Raw genomic sequence first — 19,821 nt, 5'->3', positions numbered from 1 at the left:
TGCCTTGCAGAGCAAACAGGCACTGCCCAAGGAAGCTGTGGATGCCCCATCCCTGCAGGCATTTAATGCCAGGCTGGATGTGGCTCTGGGCAGCCTGGTCTGATGGTTGGTGACTCTGCACATAGCGGGGGGGCTGAAACGAAATGGTCATTGTGGTCCTTTTTACCCCAGGCCATTCTATGATTCTATGAACCCCGCCCTGGGCCCGACGGTCGGGATATGCTCTCCAAAAGGCGGGGCGGCCCGGAACTGCCGTTCTCGAGGCGCGGGGCGCGGCGGAGCCCGGCGGGGCGGACCGGCGGGCGGGGCGGTGCTGCGCTTCCTGCTCCGCGGCGGCGGGTCGGGCCGCGGTCGGTAGGCTGTCGGCAGCGGGGCTGGGATCGGTGCTGCCCGCTTCGCCATGCAGCCCTTCACAGTGAACATCAAGCTGTCGGCGCGGACGCTGACGGGCGCTCTCAGCGCGTCCAACCGGGGGGCGGCGGATTGGTGAGAGGGGCCGGGCCGGGGCCGGGTGTGGGGCTACGGGGGAGGCGGTGCTTCATCCCTTCCCAGCCCCACGATGCAGAATGGTCACTGATGCGGTGCTGATCCCTCCTGGCGGTACAAAACACCCGCCTCTGTGTTGATGTTAGGGGAAGCGGCTGTTTAAGAGGGTGGACAGCGATAGGACAAGGGGGAATGGTTTTAAACTGAGACAGGGGAGGTTTAGGTTGTATATTAGAGGGAAGTTTTTCCTCACAGAGGGTGGTGAGGCACTGGAACAGGTTGCCCGAGGAGGCTGTGGATGCCCCATCCCTGGAGGCATTCGAGGCCAGGCTGGATGTGGCTCTGGGCAGCCTGGTCTGCTGGTTGGTGACCTGCACATAGCAGGGGTTGAATCTAGATGAATCTAGTCCTTTTCAACTCAGCCCATTCTACAGGTCTATGATTCTATGATGTGAAGTGCTGCTTGCTCTGTTTGTTGCCAGTTTGGTGATGAGATGTGCTTTCCTAGGGGCTGGCAGGGTCTGATTGCATATGGATGCCATTCCCTCGTGCTGGTGGTGGATGCCAATACTGCCCAGACCTTGCAGGTTCTGGAAAGGCACAAAGCAAATGTTGTCAAGGTGAGGTGCACGTGATTTGAGGTGTATCACTTGTCTCTGGTATACATATGGTGTACGTACCTATACAGATATGTATGTTTAATCACTTCAAATAATTGAAATTATATTGCATATATGTTTACATAATCACGTATTCTAAGCAGTTGAAATTGTCATTGTCAAACCACACATACTCAAATTGGGACTGCGGCTGGCAGTAGACTTTTAGATTTATAAAATCATATTTGACTCTTAGGAGGGAGAGGTTGTTTCTCATTTTTCACACATAAAAGATTAACCAGTTAACCAGAGCCTGTCGTACCTTTTGGCAGCTTGTTTGGGCAAGCATCCCCTTAGCCTCAGTTGTTTCTGGGCTAGCGTTGAAAACGAGTAAGACATCTATTGTAGCGAAGATAATTTTGGGCTCCTCACTGCAAGAAAGACATTGAGGCTGTGGAGTGTGTCCAGAGAATGGCATTGAAGCTGTGAAGGATCTAGAGGAGCGGCTTGGAGAACTGGAATGGTTTAGTCTGGAGAAAAGAGGAGAATCAGGGGAGAACTTATTGCTCTCTGCATCTCCCTGCAAGGATGTTGTGATGATGTGGGAGTTGGCCTCTGCTCCCAGCTAACAGCAACAGGGTGAGAGGGGATAGCCTCAAGTTATGCCAGAGGATGTTCAGGTTGTTTAGTAGGAGCAATTCCTCCTACTCCTAGAGTGATGATGCACTGGCATGGGCTGCCTAGGGAGGCTGGAGAGACCCCATCCCTCAACAACTGTGGAGATGTGACACTGAGGGACACGGTTTGTTGGCATGGCTAATGGTTGGACTTTATGGTCTTTTTCCAACCTTAATGATTTTACGATTCTGATAGTGTAAAAAATACAGAAAATGCAAGTGATATGGATATGGCAGCTTTAATGATGTCTGTGTTTTAACATTTCCACTGAGGTCAGATAAGTTATAGCAAAATATTTTTTGACTCAGGAAATGATAGCATTTTAGTGTACTTCAGTTACGTTCAGATTTGAGGAGTAACTGTTTCAATAGGAAACCAGATTAAGTAGTCCAAGTAGTTTCTATGTAACTTACAAGATGCCTTTTTCACATCCACTCTTTGGTGACTTATTATCAGAAACAGACTGTAAGAAATTGACTTATTTGTGAAGAAAAAGACTGAAGAGAAATTCTTTTCCACTTTAAGTAGAGATTATTTGAGAGCTGTGATCATTGGTAGATATCTTTATATGCGTATGAAATATTCTTCAAGTCCTGTTTCTATTTATTTTTTTTTAAGAGTTTATAACTGCTAATAGCTTATATGGACTGGAGGAGATATATAAGAGATCTGCTATGTTTGTCTGACTGTTCAAATCTTTGTAGCAGAGGTTCACACCAGCAAACAGTTTTCTTCCTCAAATCCTCATGGTTCAGTTTTGAAACATTTCAAAACACATCACTACATTTAAAAAAGAAAGAAGCAGTTGTTTCATAAACTTTGTGCAGTCTGTTTAGCTACTGATCTTTTAAGTCTTCCTGTGTTACAGCTGCATCTGGAATAGGCAGCAATTGCATTGAAAAATATCCCATGTCGTTTGTCAGGGTGGTAATTCTGTGTTCTTGGGAGACTGATAAATTTGTACAGAGTAGTTTATACCTTTTTTATTTATTTTTTTTTTCCAGCTTTGCAAAGAGTGCTTGAAGGAGTGCTTTTACAAATGAAAGTGTAATTACTGGAAAGATTTTTTGATCCATCTCAAAAAAAGTGGATTGAAAACTGCCTTGGTTTTTCTTTCTCCATCTTAATGAACAGGGCTGATAAGGCATCCAGGTCCTCTGACAGGGGTAGCACAGGGCCCTGGGTGCAGTTATAAATCTAATTTTTGTTGCAATTAGTGATGCCCAGATACAACTGTATTACCTAATCACCTTTTCAGTACCTGCAGAAAGAGTTGTGTTTGACCTAACCCGTTCTCCATCAGCAATGGGGACAAAATACAACAAGGTAGCTGCAAGATCAGTTTTGTAGTAGATGAATTTGTATTAGCATAGTATTAAGGTTTATTTACTCCTTTTGCATCTTTGTTCTCTGTCAGCAGCAAGTAGCAAAACAATTCTGGATTGAATATTTAGGGAAGGAGTCAGTGTTATCTCCTTGTGTTATCTCAGTGTTATCTCTGCAGACTTGCAGACAGAATGTTTCGTATGTCAAGATACCTAATTTACGTGTGTATTGCCATCTTCCTGCAAGCCAGTGTAGCATGCAATCCCAAACCAGAAAGTGGTGTATGAAAATCAGTAGTGGTGGCGTGCTCAGTGGCATAGAGATAGCAGATGCAGTAATGGATGTTATCAAGTGTTGCTATGCTTTTTTGGTGAGTTAATTATTGTTTGTTCATCAATCTGAAAAATATTAAGTTGGATTTCTGTTGTGTGTGTTTTTCTCATTTGACCACTTTTCATCTCTGTCTTCAGGTTAAATGGGCTAAAGAAAATTATCATCACAATATTGGCTCTCCATATTCTTTACGTTTAGCTTCTGCTGATGCTACTGGTAAAATAATTGTGTGGGATGTGGCAACAGGAACAGCTCGCTGTGAAATACAAGAACATGCAAAACCAATACAAGGTAATGCATGATGTTTGATTGAAGGCTGCTTTACAGAGTAGCATGGACAAGTCCATATCCTCGGCTCAGTTCAGCCAGTGAATTTCAATCTGAAACATCACTCTGTATTTATGTTGTACAGAACTATGTCAATTGCGATGAAAAGAACCATGCGCCATCTCAGATTGAAGGTGGGGTGGTGTTAGTATTGGACCTGGAAACAGATGTTTTCTTCTCTATACTGTTAATAGTCTTAATGCACTTAACAAAAATAGAAGGGTATGACCGATAAAACCACAGAGAAGTATGCTTTCAGAAGACTTCTGTACATCTTGTTACTAACAAGTTGCCTTTCACAGTGTATTACAGGAAAAGAATCGTTTTAAAACAGAACAGATTTTTTCTGAAAATTAATTTGGATGTTTACTGGTCCTTCTTTCTTTTGACAGACATGCAGTGGTTGTGGAATCAGGATGCTTCTAGAGATTTACTGCTTGCAGTTCACCCACCTAACTATATTGTGCTGTGGAATGCAGACACGGGCACCAAACTTTGGAAGAAAAGTTATGCAGAAAATATTCTGTCTTTTTCATTTGATCCGTTTGATCCATCCCACTTAGCACGTAAGTTTGTTTGTATAAAATAATAAGAAAAGACAGATGTAATTTTAGTTAATTGGAACTAGCAAAAAACCAAAATGTCTGTATTGTCAAATGTCTGATTGTGTCAAAAATTGTGGATACTTGTGTTATAGGATATAGTATCATTAGTTCAAATTAGAGGGGAGCTGTAAGGAAGGGGAAAAAAGGCGTGCTCTAAGTAACATAGAAAGGAAGTTGGCAGGTGTGACCAGGAAAAATGTGAGATCAAAATGTCAAAGTAGATAGAGAAATTGAGATTAAAGTAATGGAATAGATGGGATTATGTTATTAATGCTAGGAAGAAGTCTCTAAACAATGACAGGGAGTCTTTGGCCTCTATGAGATTGTCTAAAATAAATTGTAATTGGGAGAGGGGAGGGCAAAAGTGCTCATGAACAGAAAATATAGAGATCTGAAAAGAATCCTTTGTGATTTCATAAAGAAGTTGGAATGCACCTTGGAGAGGAAGCCAGGCATAGAGAACCCTGTTGAACTGATATAAAAGGCTATAAAATAATAGGATGCTGAGAGAGGATTCAGTGAGATAAGAGCAGACCTCAACTAAACAGTGTCTTCAACAGAATTTTTTGTTAGAGGAGGAATGTATCAGTTTCAGAAACAATTCAAATGATAAGGGGGATGTAGTGTGTCCTAATTCAGGTTTTAGTGGAAAGAAACTAAGATAAATAAGAGTCACTATTTTTAGCTTATCTTGATCACTCCTGATGTGTTAAGAGACAAACTGCAGTTTCCAGGATTTGTAGCTGTGATTTCTTTTTTTTATATCTGTTGTACCATTCAGCATGGGAAAAGAGCTTTGCAGTATAAACATGTAGTAAAACCTTAGCTACATCTTCACAGTTTAGCTGAATCTTTATCCTGCCACACAAATAGCATGTGTTAATGGTTCTGTGAGCAATGAGAAGATCAAATGGTTATGCAGCCATTTTGGGCAACTCTACTTTCTGTTGGCGCTGTGAAACTTAACAAACAATAGCTGATGACAGAATAACTGTACTGAACAAATATGGAGTGAGAAACAAGAAATTTCTACCATTAATCCACGTGGTGTTGTGCTTTTTAAAACTAACTTAATTCTGAAATTAATTGCTTTTTATGCATTTTCATTAATGGTAGTGGGCTATCTTTTGCTCTTTGAGTAGAAGGTGCCTGTTGTCTTAGAATTATGAGTTTTTCTGTGTTAATGCATTAATTAGGCTATTATCATTTATCTCCACCAAAATTTTATTGAAGTAAAATGCCAAAATAAAATTGCAGATTGCATTTTGTAATAATTGTTTTTCCCCATGCAGTGCTTACCAGTGAAGGGATAGTGTTCATCTCTGACTTCTCTCCTTCCAAAGCTCCTGCCAGCTCAGGGAAGAAGGTTTACATCTCCAGTCCCCATTCCAGTCCTTCTCATAGGCTGGCTGCTACTACAGGGGCCAAGAAGGCCCTTGATAAAGTAAAAATCTTAATCAGTAATGAAAAACCAAGGTAGGTTTCTTTATGGATACGTTTTTTTAATGCCTGTTTGTTCAGTAAGTAGTATTAGATTACTGTTAGACTGAATATAATTTAATTAACTGAATCTAATTAAATATGACGTGTTGTGGGGTATGTAGGCTGGTCATAATTTCTATTGTTTGTCTTCATGGCATTGAAAGTAAGATGCATCTGTGAGGAAGGTCCTTGGCTTCTTTTAATTCATGCTTATTCAGCTTTGTTTTTTTAATTGAGATTCAGTTGATGCCCTCTTTCAAAAAATGGTCCCTCATTTTAGTAACATCTTTCTTTTTAATATAATATTTTTATATAACATCTGCACTGTGTGGTTTGGTTTTTTTAGTCACATCTATTTATGATATAGACAAATATCCTTTATTTGCAAAAATCACTTATTGCCATATAAAGCAAATGCAGCCTTTAAGGAAAGCTGGATGTTGTTCTCTTTTGATATCCCTGAGCTCTGAATGAAAGTTCTGACTGTCATTGATTTTATATCAGATAAGGAGAAGAGGAGTGGGAAAGTGACTGCAAACACAAGGTGGCTTATAGCCCTGGAGACAGAAGCTGATAATGGGGATTTAGTGTATGGCAGATGTGATCAACACAAACAAAAAACCCTTAAAAAGGGCATTAAATCAGTTAAGAACATGTCCAAACTGAACACAGTGTAAGAATAATTTTCTTCAGCATGACTTGCATACATGGAATTAATTGAATTTTATACACCTAACTTGAAGAAAGTTGCTTTCATTTTGTAGGCCACTTAAAGTTTATTTTTCATGTTTTGCAGTGCTGAGTCTGTGACACTCAATGACTGCCTTCAGTTGTCCTACTTGCCTTCCAAAAGGAACTACATGTTGTTACTCTATCCCAGAGAAATTCTGATTCTTGACTTGGAAGTGAATCAGACAGTGGGTGTGATTGCAATTGAAAGAACAGGTGTGCCTTTCCTACAGGTAATGAAAATTGAATTGGTTTGTAATGGATCATTGAAATGAATTATAAGTTCACGACCTACTGATTGGTGCATTTTGATTAATGCTAGGGGATGAAAAGAAATATATTCATCAGGAGAAGTATCCTCTGTACCAACTGCTGTTTAACTTAGTGTTCTGGTGTCTGTAGCAAACCTGCTTCCTTTTGTTGCTGCAGAAGCTGCCAGCATGGAAACAATGCTGTGAAGAATAGGCATTTCATTCCCTTCTGGTTAAGCTGCTCATCCAGAATTTAATACTAGTTCCTTGGGTGTTTGCCTTTGCTTGACTGGATGTCTGCATCTAGTCTGAGATCTTATCAAAGCATCTTTAGTCTCATGAACATCTTCAGTGATTTTCATGATCATCTTTAATCATGAACACCTCTGTTACCAAAACATAATGTTTTAAAACAAAGTGATAACTAGAGACTGCATACAAGTTTAAAGAAGGAATTCAAACAATTCAGACAGCTCACCGAAGTTCTCAAAGCCATCTGTTGGTACATGAATATGCCATAGTGTAGTTTTACTATTTGATTTAAAAATTTCTCTTAAATAATAATGGTTTAAGAAATCAAACTTAAAATCATATCAGTCTTAAACACTATTGTGCTCTTTCCTGATTATTTTTTTTTTTTCCTCTAACTTTTTCCTGGCACAGATTATTGACTTTTCCTTCATTACAAGTAGTGTAGCTACAGAAATTCATTGAAATGATGATTTAATGGTAATTTTTTGGTGACTTACATACTCATTCTGAGTTTTATGTTTAGTTAAAGAGTTTTTTGCAAAGGTAAAATTTTCTTACCCTTATATAATATGTTTTCTTTGTGTAGGTAATTCCTTGTTTTCAGCGTGATGGCTTATTTTGCCTACATGAAAATGGTTGTATAACTTTGAGAGTTCGCAGATCTAACTGCTCTGCAACTGGAATTCCAAATGAAGAGCCAGGTAAGTTATGTGTCAAAAATGGCAAGAAATCAACTTCAAGGCATTTTATTCAGTACTTTAGCATCAGTGTTAGCCATCATGCCTTGTGCAGAGTAGTGAATTACAACTTTCCTAGTGTTTTTTGTCTTCAGTAAATTTAGGCTGTGTTCTACCAAATTTATTTATTTTATTTATTTTTAATTTTTTTACTTTGTGGATATTTATATGTTTTCTGATCTAATTGCTTGTTGTGGCATGTTGATGTTACAGATCCAGACCCAGTTCAGGAGCTGGTTTATGATTTAAGAAGTCAATGTGATGCAATTAGGGTAACAAAAACAGTTCGGCCATTCAGTATGGTGTGCTGCCCAGTGAATGAGAATTCTGCAGCTCTCATTGTCAGTGATGGCAGGGTAATGATCTGGGAGTTAAAGTCCAGTATTGCCAGCAAAAATCTGCGTAACAGGTAATGACTTCATTTTTCTGATCAAAGTTTCCATCTGATATATTTGCAAGTGATATTTAATTATATTCTGAAAGTAATGGTGGTGTGCTTCTGTGTGTGACATGTGCTATACTTGTGTGTGAATGCAAGGATGAGGGAGACATTTGGAATAAGGAAACAAAAGATAGGAATGAATATTCACATTATTTCAGGGGAACGTTTTCTTGTAATCTGGCTTTCTGCAAACTGTATCATTTTCTTCAGGATTGGAGCCCTTAGTTTCAATCATTTGCAATTTGTCAGTTTGACACAAAGCAGTGTGAATGTACAGTAGGTGGCTTGAATATGCCTGTGTGAACTATTAATGATTTTACATATGAAGCCTTTACAATTTCAGGTTTTAAGCAGCCTCTCATACATATCAAGGTTATTCTGTTGCACTAAACCTTTAATATATTACCGGATAAAATAGATAACTTGTGGTTATTTAAAAAAATACTTAATATACTTTTAAATGTCAGAAATACTTTTCTTAACATTTTAAACAATTAACATTTTCTTTTGTTGCACATCAGTGTTGCAACATTTTTATCTTCTCATTCCCAAAAATATTATTAGATGGATTCACTGTGGTGTATAACCAGTATAGCTGTGTAGGATCTATGCGTTGCTGGGATGTATTTGTTGGATTCCTAGGCTCATTTCCAAAGCATTCATTTTTGTTGTGGCTGTATAATCCAGCAGAATGTTATATTACAAGCAGCTCTGAGCCTGGAGGAATCTGGCTCAGTGATTGCAATGAACAACAGTGCATATTTCTAGTTGGTACAGAGTCTTTAATGGCTACTTAAGGAGTATTCCTCCATTAGCTCTTGGTTTTTTTGCAGCTTTGAGTATACAAAGGCAGTTGTGTTTCTTTTGTTTACATGAAAGGCATTGCTTCAGCTATAGGTTTTTTTATCTGGAATTGATGTAAGAAGGCTTGGGAATCTATTTTTTAATATCAAACATGCTTAGCAGTGTTTCTTAGCTGTATTTCTTAGCATAACTCTAATACATTGAAAAGCCTCCACTGAGTGATAAGATGCACTTCAGAGCAAAGGATACATGAATTTCAGATGTGTGTATTTCTGTTTGCATCATCTGCTGGTAAGAGTTGGGTATAGTCTTGTGAACATACTCAGCAAGCAGTAAGTGAGAGAGCAGCCTGTGGAGAAAGCAAAACTAAGAACCTGAGTCAATAAGTGATCAGTTTGCATCAGGAGTTTCTTTTCGTTTCTTTTGCAGCAGTTCAAGTGCATCACCTTTGTATTCCCCAGTCTCATTCTGTGGAATTCCTGTAGGAGCATTCCAAAATAAACTTCCCGACCTGTCATTAGACAACATGATAGGTAAGAGTATTTTCTACTAATATTACTGATTTCTAGGATTTTTGAATCATTGTAAAATTGCTTTAAGATTGCATATGTTAGAATTATTTTGTGTGTAAATTAAGTACTAATTCTAAAAGAAAAGAAACATAATACCCATCTGTTAGAAAATACTAATAATTTTGAGGTTATTCTGTTGAAGACCAACATTCGAAGTTCACTTACTCTAAGAAAAAAATGGAATTTAAAATGGAATTTACCCCAAACCCCTTTTGTTTTTAGATGTAATCTTAACTGTATGAAGACAATGTTGTTTGATAAAATCCATCTTTGTGAAATCTAGATGGCAATATCAGTACTGAGAAGTGTTCCACAAAGAACTTCCAAAAAATGGTTACCTTCGTGTTTTTAAAACTAATTTATTAGTGGAAAAGTGACTGGTGCTCCTCAAGGTGCAGATTTGGATTTGCTTTTGGAAAGAGGATATTTAGAGCATGATTTTTCTCTGATCTGAATTTTCTTTAGTTGTTGGTCTCATAGCTGTTGTTAATTTGTACTTGATGACACTTGGACTTGCATAGTTGATTGCAGCAGGTGGGCAGCAGATGGGTTTTGTACCCATCTTCAGAGGGCCCACCTGTTCTTGAGCCCATCTTCCTTCATGTCTTGTTTTTTTATTATTTTTTTTTATTTTTTTTTTATTTTTTCCAGTGTTAGGGAAGAAAGTTAGGATTGTAAAATTGGTGAAATGAGCTGAGGTACATTGCTCCAAAAAGTTTTATCATACCAAGTTCAACAAGAAGAAAAGCCTCTACAGAGAAGTTTTGGTAGTTTCTAAAATTACTTGTAGTTTTTCTTTTATAAACTCCTGTGATACTTTCTGTAATCTCAGATTAAAATTGAATACTGACAAGATCTTTAATTTTTAGCAGGGCAGGGTACAGTTGCTGGAGAAGAGCAATTGAAAAGTTCTTTTCTGCAAGAAGTTCATCTCAAATTCCTGCTGACTGGACTTCTTTCAGGCCTTCCTTTGCCTCCATTTGCTATCCGCATGTGCCCACCTCTTACAACAAAAAACATTAAGCAGTATGAGCCACTCCTTGCTGTTGGTAAGTATCTTGACTGGTTTATTGATTACTCTGCAAATTATGCATTCTGGATTAAATACAAATACAGTCATGTGTTACCAGAAGGTCATTATTTCACAGGTGAGAAAGTGGACTTATTTTAGTGATTTGGTAAAATCTGTGCAGGGATTGTCCCCTAGGATTATTGGTGATTAACAGTTAATACTCTTCCTTAGACATTTGCTCATCTTCTAGTCATCAAAACAAACAAACAAAAAAACCTTCCTGTTTTCCTGCATCTGGATGCCTTGTGATAATACAGGAAGAATCAACAGGCTTTCCGTAGGCTCTACAGATAGGTTCAGGAAAGTGAAACTGATTCATTTATTCAAACTGATTTTGCTGGCTGCAGAATCTTGGAGGATATGAAATCTGAGGTTTGGGAGCTAGAAATCAAAATACCTTTTCTAAAATTGGTAAAGTACTGTAGTTAAGGTGGCAGAAAGGAGAAATAGCTGTAAATCCTGCATTTTCACTAAAATATGGAATAGAAAAATAAAACAAGTCTGAATATTCTCTGATTTATTTTATTAAATCATTTTTTATAGGTACAAGTAATGGCTCTGTCCTGGTGTTTCACCTTACAAGTGGACTATTGCACAAAGAGTTGAGCATCCATTCCTGCGAAGTCAAGTAAGAGTTTAATTCCTAGCATAATCCTTCAGGGAGCCAAAAATTAAAACATCTAATGTGTTCAAAGCAAAGTGTGGTGTCTTATTTCATTGTTAATGACACCCAAGTAATTGCCTGTTAAGCAGTCTGACTGGATGGTATCTTCATGTAAGCAGTAACAGTGTTGAAATTAGAGTGAAAAATCCATTGAACTATAAATATTTGAATTTTTTCTGTTCCTTCTGATCTAGTGTGTGTATGTCAGCTACTTTCCATTTCTTTTGCACATTCTGGTACAAAGAAATCTTTTTAGCACAAGAAACTATTTCAGTGTCTTATTGATAGTCCTGACTAGCACACTGTGTACTTTGAAATAATTCTGTTTTGTACATCAGAATTTATTTCCTTTGCTCACTTGTGAAATTGCTGTTAACATAGTTCTAGACATAACTGAAGTCCAAATAATTTTATCTTTAAAAATCACACAAAGACTTTGAAGACTACAGACATGACTCAGGATTTAGCTATCGTAAGGACCAGAGTCAGTTTGAAACCTGTTGCATGTGGTGTTTGTGTGTACACAATGGAATAACTATTCGTGTAACTAATGGCAAAAATATTCAAGATGGTGCTGACCAGATGTGTATTTTCAGACAGGATTAACCACGGGAAATAAAGTATTTTAGTAGCAATATTAATTAAGTTTATGTCAGAGTTGTGGCTTGAAGCCTTCTTGAGACTAAGGTCTTCATTTTACTGTTCATTCTACAAAAAGGGAAGAGGAACAGAGCTGTCTGAGAATAACTTCATCTGAGAGAGTTCATTATGTAAAACTGCTTTGAATCTACCACAAAAATCACATAAGCAAATTTGCATTTGTGGTGTGATTAGCAAACACTTCAAAAATAGATTTCCTCTTTCTGTTTTAATCCATTTGAGTAGTTTTTTTTTGTTTGTTTAATGCCATGAAGAATACTTAGAATATAAATCTAATTTTATATTCTGTTATGCAGCCTGGAGAGATGCTGATTTTTTTTCACAATGGTTTCTAGAATTCAAAATTAAAACCACTACTAATGCTTCACAGATTAATAAAAAATAAGAATAAAAATTGGAGAGGCAGCTTTGAGAACATATTTCTTTTTCTTCCAGTTCGTGTCAGTGTCAGGAGTTACTGGGAGTGCTGTTAGGAGGTGCTTTTCATGTTGCAAAATTTCTGCAATGTTTAACAAGTGTTCAGAATGCATTGCCTTCCTTAGCAGTTGTCCTCACCCAGGTGGTATTTTTAGAACACAAAGTGATTGTGAATTTTGTTCAAAGCTCAGTCATTAAATCCTTTAAATATTTATTTCAGTTTCTCAATCCAGCCCTTAATGGCAAGAGTGACTTTCTACATAATCTTCAGAAGTTCCCGGGAGCGCTTTAAGCCATATAGAAAAAGGCACTGTGGTTATGTTAAATTAATATTCCTGGAGCATAACAGTTTTTCTTTCAGTGGGAATTCTTACTTTACTTCTGAAATGCAGATAATTTGCATAATGCCTCTGTGTCAGTTTTAACTGAAAACACACCTTCAGGGAGCATCATTTTAGCATGTAGTTAATAATGCCCTGTAATTATAACTCAGTGCCTTGTAGTGTACAAAGAAAATGTCATGGAACTAAGGGTCTTTATATTGGCAGCCATCCTTTACATGTCAGTTGTGCTAAAATAATAGCCAGTAAGTTTTCTAGATACCAGCAATTATTGCACCTTTTGGAGATTAGTGCTCTTTTCTTCCAAGCTAGATTATTTGGTCACACGTGGGTTATTTTTTTTGAATGTATTTATTTCTGTTCATGGCTGTTACTTTACCATTTCACTGGGACTGTGTGGATTATTAGTTTTCCTTTGAGTTTAATTTGCTTTCTATTAGGAATACAAGGCAGGAGGAAGCAGTAATGCTTCAGAGTCCACAGAGATGAAAACTCAATCAGGCTAAGCTTGGAGCATTAGTGGGCAAAAAACAGCAGAGATCATAGCATGTGTGGAAAAAGAAGCTGTGAGCAGGAGGTCAGTCTTCCATTAAGACACAGAGAAATGTAATATTTTTTACTGATAAATGGAATGTGAAGACAAATGCAATAACTAAATCTTACAACTGTTTTTTTTTTTTTTTTTTCTAAGTTGAGCAATCTAAATTATTCTTGTACGTTAATGAGGTAGAATCACAGAATCATTTGAATTGGAAGTGACCCTTCAAGGAAGTCTGGTCCAACTCTGCAGCAATGGAAGGGAACTCCTACAGCTCCATGAGGTGCTCAGAGCCCTGTCCAGCCTGACCTTGTGTGACTTCAGGGATGGGGCATCTCTGGAAAACCTGTTCCAGTGCCTCACCACCCTTACTGTAAAAAAACTTTATCCTTATATCCAAACTAAGGTTAGATAGGTGAAGATAGTGCATTTTCAGTGCAGAGGAAAATATATTCAATGTGTACATTAAAATGCCCCACTGGCTATAAATAGGATGGCCTGCAGGCAAAACTCAAGGGTTGCTGAGTTACATTCAAGTTTTGACAGTTGAGTTTACACTCATTCTCCTTTGGGAAACTGTTCTGCAAACATTCATCACCTTCTAGAAAAAAAAAATCCTGCCCAGGGTAAGATAAATAAAATGTTTTCCACTTCTGCCATACAGGTGTTGGCATGCTAGACTTCTTTCTGTGTGTTTTGTATTGTCTGATGAGTGTTAAGTGGCATAGCAATGAAATCTGCCAATCCAGAGCTGAATTCCAATGTCATCATTATGTGAGGTTGCGAAAAGCAGAGTATAAATGGGTTCAAGTGGACTGTAAAAAGTTTGTACATCTCCAATTTTTGTTTCCATTCTTACCTCTTTCTTTCTTTCTTTTTTATAGTTAATTGAACTAACAGCTGCCTTATTGTAAGATCACAGCAATTCTTTCCCAGCTAGAAATGTCATTTGTTTCTTTATCCATTTTAGTCTACTCTGTAATTTGTCTGCAATGAAACCATTCATCAGAACAACTGAGTTTTACACCCAAAGTAACTGAAATAAGTTGCATGTCTAGAATATCTGAATTTTACATTTTGAAAGAGTAGATGCTATTTGAGAAACAGATTGCAGCTGAACATAACCTGTAGTTCTAGGAAATAAAGTGGTCTCTTATGGAGAAATCCTGCAAATGGAATTACTGCAATAGGGAAGGCATCGGTTGTTTCCTTCATTAGAAGGTAAACCACAGTCTTCCTTAATTTGGTGAATAAGTAGTTCCTTCAAATTTCTCAATTTACATGTAGGACAATAACAAAAGTTAGCACTGTTTCAGGTGCAAGCTGTTAGCTAGGCTGAGGTTTGTGTTTGATGGTGGGTGCCCTCGGATTCTGTTATCTTTATTGGCACTGACACATGGCCAGCTGGCAGCAAACAAAAGGACTTGTGGTGTTATATCTGTGCAGATGAGTGAGGGGAAGAAAATGCCTCAGGTCTTTGAGAGAGAATGATGAATAACTGTTGTCAATAACAATGCATTATGAGCATTCTGTGCTTTTTCCAAAAAAGCACAGTGGAATAAAAGATAATAGATTGCCAAGGTGTCAGAACTAATGTTTCTTCCACTTCAGAATATCCCCTGTATTCAGGACTGTTTGGAGGCTTGAAATGAGAGACATTGCAATCATAGATTTCTGTTCAGTCTTTCTTGTAGTGTTTTGCTTAATAATTGTGTATTTCTAATGATGATTGAAGTTTCTGGTTAAACTTTTGTTAATCTTGATGGGAAAAAGATTGGATTCTGAATTTTTAAGCTTCTCTTGAGGACTTGGAAGTAATGCTTCCTTTTTTCTTTTTTTTGTTGTTGTTGTAGTAGTTTGAATTAGGAAGAAAAGAAAGATAAATATGGCTATAGTTTATGTATATAATTTATGTATAAAATGTTATGGAAATAATTTTTTGCTTTTCCTGCTCTAAATTGTGTTTAGGAAACTTCTACTCAATGCAATGTAAATTGGATTTATTGATAATAAATTATAAATATGTGTTACATATTTCACACGTATTCCCTACAACAGACCTGGATATTAGAAATGATGTAATGGAAGTAATCAGTGTTTGAAGGATTTGAGGAAAACTTAAACCCTTTAATCCCTGTTGAAATTAATTTAGGGAAAGGTATTTTAGGACAGTCTCAGTTTTCTTTCAGATTAGTACTTGATTTAATTCACAGATAGAGCACTCAGATATTCCTACTGGCAGTGTGTGTAGACAGTGGGGAAGGATGGGACGGGACCCAAAGGTGCTTACATTGTTACACACATTCACAACTTGAAGGCATTTTGGTTTGTGGCTGCCTTTGCATGATCTAAAGGAGCAGAAAAAATAATACAGACTGTTAGTTTGTTTCTGATAGCTTGTGAAATGTGTTCAGGGCCTCCCTTGTTTTATCACTTTTGTTTCTCCATGCTCTAGACAGCAAGATACCTGTCTTCTCACCCTGCTGTCCGTGAATATTTCTCCCTTCTTCTGTGCTTAAAAATCTGAGTTACTTAATGGGCAACCTGTTACAGCGGGAAGAACCAGCGAGGTTGTGGATGCCCCATCCCTGGAGGCATTTGAGGCCAGGCTGGATGTGGCTCTGGGCAGCCTGGTCTGGTGGTTGGCAACTGTGCACATAGCAGGGGGTTGGAACTAGATGGTTATTGTGGTCCTTTTCAACCCAGGCCACTCTATGAGTCTGTGATTTGGTAATCTACTCCAGTGCTGAGTACGTGAGGGATTTTTCCATAAAAATTATCTGTGCTCCTGTCTGAAATTTTTGTTTAACCCAACAAGAACCTTATTACCAACATTGTCCTAAAGAAAGGCATTGGTTTTAACTTAAACTAGTAATCTTTATTTGTGTATTTATATCATAGTTGTAAATGCTTGACTTCTTTCTATGCTCAAATACAGTATTTCCATAAAATGTAGAAAAATACCTCTGTGGTATTTTCAAACTTGAAGAATATGAGAATAAATAGTGTCTTTTCTATCCATTTGAGTATCACAGTTAATATGCTCTGTATTGTTTCTTTTGCTCATAGGGGAATAGAATGGATCAGCTTGTCTGGTTTTATTTCCTTTGCCACATCAACACCTAACAACTTAGGGCTGGTAAGAAATGAGCTGCAGCTGGTGGACCTGCCAACAGGTTGGTGTTTCCTGAGACATCTGTAGAAGAGGCTGTCAGATTTGCTGAGGAGTCACAAATAAAAATTGTTAATACTTTATTTTGTCATGACAACAGAAGGGAAAAAAAAATAAAGAGGAATGTAATTGATTCTGTTCTTCCTTGTGAAAGCCACATGGTGTGTGTTCCAACTGGTGCTCTACAGCCAGATTTGAAACAATACCTTTGTAGAGATTCCTGTGGCTCGGACATGCATGTGTGTCAGCAGTATCTTAGGAGCATTCAGACAACATTTCTATTAGTGGTATAGCGTGTTGACAAAAGGCATGTATTTCCAAATGTGTTTTTTTAGAGCCTGAACCCATTGTTACAGGTTGTTCTTCTGAGTTGAGTAGTCTGTTGTTTTTTGTCTTTGTATTTCTGCATGGTATAACGCTGGAGTTTACGGATAAAATACATAAATGTGTATGAATGTAAAATTGGTATTGTAGTAATTATATATGTATAACCCTAACCCTATATATGTAGTAATTAAATAATAAAATAGGATTATTCTATAAAGGATTGGAAGGGTTAAAAATAAGTATCTTTTTAAAAGATATAGTTGCTAGCAAGCCTAATGTGTTTTTCAAACCATTCGAAGAGTACCAAGAACATTTGTGATTATTATTTGCAGAATACCAGGAGGTAAAATCTGAAATGTTAGAGAACACTTTAATAATAATTTTAAATTATTTTTGAGTGGGAAACCCTAGAGCCATTTAATTTCTAATTGAAGAGCCTGAATCTTGCAGCGCATGGCTAATTCTCAATTGCTTTATGTAGCATAAAGTGATATTTTTTTTTTTTTAAATTTATGTAGAAGACTCAATTTTTGCATTTCCATAGCTGCTAAAAGAAGCTGTCCTTCTAACTGGCAATATTGTGTATTTTTTTTCTCAATAATGTCTTTTGTTTGTTTGTTTAAATCAAAACAGAAGAGGTGCATCAGTTTCAGTTGTGCTCCAGAAGCAAGTCAGGGATTGTGATACACAGTAGTGTTTACATTCAGATTTTGAGATACAGTATAACAATGACTGGAGTAATGTCAGTTATGCAGGTCACTTGGGGACGTTCTAGGTAAGTGTGGTTAAGTGTTTTTCCTTCCAATCCGTCATGGAAATTTTTATGTTCATATCATGATTGTGTTCCAGGCAGAAGCATTCCATTTCGTGGGGAGAGAGGCAATGATGAGCCAGCTATTGAAATGATAAAGGTGTCTCATTTGAAGTAAGTAATTATGACCTTTCTGAAGTTAATGGATTTTACTGTATTGTGTGAAGGTCCTCATTGCTCAACAGAAATAACAAGAATATCAGGAAAAAAAGAAAACCCACTAGTCCAGAAAGGATAAGTGAATATGTAACAGCATTAATGAAAGCATAATGTAAAGTATTAGAGCAAAAGTTGGAAATGTTTTTGTGGTAGACTTTCTCACACACTTCCGAATCCAATCACAAAAGATTGCTTTGCTTTCCTGTGTAAATGGAATTAAAATAGTGTTGAATTTAAGAGTTTTTTCTTTAAAATCGAGGGAAAAAAAGTAATCTTCTCTGGCTTGCATAGTAATATTTTGGAAAGTGTTTATGTGGTCAAGTGTTCAGCCGTATAATGGTCTTGCTGATATATTAATACTTAAGAACAGCACTGGCTTAAAGGAAGAGACTACAAAAAGTTGAGTGAGAACAAGAAAGTGTAGTTTGTTTGAATAGAGGTTAATGAAGTTGAGAGGAGTACATAAAGCTATAGAACCTGTCTGTATTTTCATGCAACATGTGAAAAGTGGAAGATTGAAGGTGTTTTCCTAAATTAGCTGCACAGATGAAAGATCTGAAGACATGACTGACGAGTGGTTTAGTGTAAGAGGATTTTATGGTCATTTATCACTGGATTAGGAAAGTGCCATGTGTCTGGAGCAGAAAATAAATCTATCCAGACTGCAGACTTGGTGCATCTTTCTGATAGATTGTGCAGTCATTGACTTGGGATGAATGTGACTAAATTAGAGGGGCTGCTGCTTTCTCTGGATTCATTCCTTTGTCTCCTGTACGTTAACTGAACAGTGCCACCAACCTGACAGAAATGTCTGATTATTTTAGCCTTGAAGGAGACCTTCATTTCAAACTGAGTCTTAAGCACCTGAGTAACGCAAGGAAATCACAAGCTTTGGATTGGGATCTGAGCCACATTAATTTACTCATCTCTGTCTTAGTTTTTGAGTTTTAGTTGTGGGGTGGTTTTTTTTTTCTTTTCAAATCAGCATTTTCTGGATTATGGATGTGGAAAACGTATGAAGTAAAATGCTAAATTTAAAATGGAAAGATTTCTTTTGATATAGTAAATTGTTGTGTGTTTCAGGCAGTATCTAGCTGTGGTATTTAAAGACAAGCCACTGGAAATATGGGATGTCAGAACTTGCACTCTGCTCAGAGAAATGTCTAAAAACTTTCCTGCAGTGACTGCTCTGGTAAGGAATAGAATCTTCCTTACTATTTGTTAAATGTAATTTGTTGAGAAAGTATGAAAACCTATGAACATTTCTGCATCAGAATATTATTTTATCTGTAGTAGATATGTAAGTGCTTTCTCTTTTTTTTTTTTTTTTTTTCCCCCCCCCCATCTGTTACCAAATAGAGGAAGGAAAAGGAGATACTGCTAGATAATTGTCTGTCTTTTGGATGATGAAGGAATGTGTCAGAGAAGGCAATCTTCATTGAAACCATTATAATTAGCAGACAGGTTCCTCTGTGAGTTCTGGAAGCAAACATTAAAAAAGCTTTTTTACAGTAGGGATAGTGAAGCACTGGAACAGGCTGCCCGGGGAGGTGGTGGATGGCCCATCCCTGGAGACGTCCAAGGTTGGACTGGATGGGGTTGTGAGCAGCCTGATCTAGCTGGAGATGTTGCATTTATTGCAGTGGAGTTGGACCTAGTGATCCTTGAAGGTCCCTTCCAACTCAAATAGTTCTGTAATTCTATGATTAATATTTTTCATTTTTCTTCAACAAATTTTTGCAGGAGTGGTCACCTTCTCATAACCTGAAAAGCCTGAGAAAGAAGCAGCTTGCAGCCCGCGAGGCCATGGCCCGGCAGACAGTTGCATCAGATACTGAAGTGAGCAGCGTCGAATCTTCTGTTATCAGGTATTTCTGACTCAGATTTAGTGCTGTGATTTATCAGTTGTTCATTTCCCCATATGCTGTTGTTCTAAAAAACAGCGTATTTTCAAGCTGATTGTTGAGTACATACCAGGCAAAACAACTTTCTGTGCCACTCTTGAACTTTCAGGCACTGATCTCTGATTTACTGCAG

General features: G+C 37.5%; 1 protein-coding gene across 4 annotated transcripts in view; it reads left to right on the top strand.

The window, feature by feature from the left end:
• The first annotated feature begins 295 nt into the window (after window positions 1–295).
• Window positions 296–19,821, top strand: part of WDR11 (WD repeat domain 11) — a 34,574-nt gene continuing 15,048 nt past the window's right edge. The window contains exons 1-15 of one of the 4 annotated variants that reach the window (XM_052677093.1): window positions 296–486; window positions 995–1,106; window positions 3,560–3,713; window positions 4,142–4,315; window positions 5,647–5,830; window positions 6,633–6,798; window positions 7,655–7,769; window positions 8,019–8,214; window positions 9,481–9,584; window positions 10,496–10,672; window positions 11,239–11,323; window positions 16,385–16,491; window positions 17,664–17,739; window positions 18,868–18,976; window positions 19,528–19,652. In XM_052677093.1, the coding sequence (XP_052533053.1) occupies window positions 401–486; window positions 995–1,106; window positions 3,560–3,713; window positions 4,142–4,315; window positions 5,647–5,830; window positions 6,633–6,798; window positions 7,655–7,769; window positions 8,019–8,214; window positions 9,481–9,584; window positions 10,496–10,672; window positions 11,239–11,323; window positions 16,385–16,491; window positions 17,664–17,739; window positions 18,868–18,976; window positions 19,528–19,652 (1,970 nt within the window). In that variant the 5' untranslated portion in view covers window positions 296–400. Of the gene's footprint in view, window positions 487–994; window positions 1,107–3,559; window positions 3,714–4,141; window positions 4,316–5,646; window positions 5,831–6,632; window positions 6,799–7,654; window positions 7,770–8,018; window positions 8,215–9,480; window positions 9,585–10,492; window positions 10,673–11,238; window positions 11,324–16,384; window positions 16,492–17,663; window positions 17,740–18,867; window positions 18,977–19,527; window positions 19,653–19,821 lie in introns of all 4 variants that reach the window. The other 3 variants (XM_052677092.1, XM_052677091.1, XM_052677090.1) reach the window with 3 other exon arrangements.

The sequence above is a fragment of the Tympanuchus pallidicinctus genome, unplaced genomic scaffold (genome assembly GCF_026119805.1).
Source record: "Tympanuchus pallidicinctus isolate F22 unplaced genomic scaffold, pur_lepc_1.0 scaffold16, whole genome shotgun sequence".
Lineage (NCBI taxonomy): Eukaryota > Metazoa > Chordata > Aves > Galliformes > Phasianidae > Tympanuchus > Tympanuchus pallidicinctus.
Note: the sequence above shows the minus strand (reverse complement) of the source record. Positions and strands in the feature narration are given on the sequence as shown.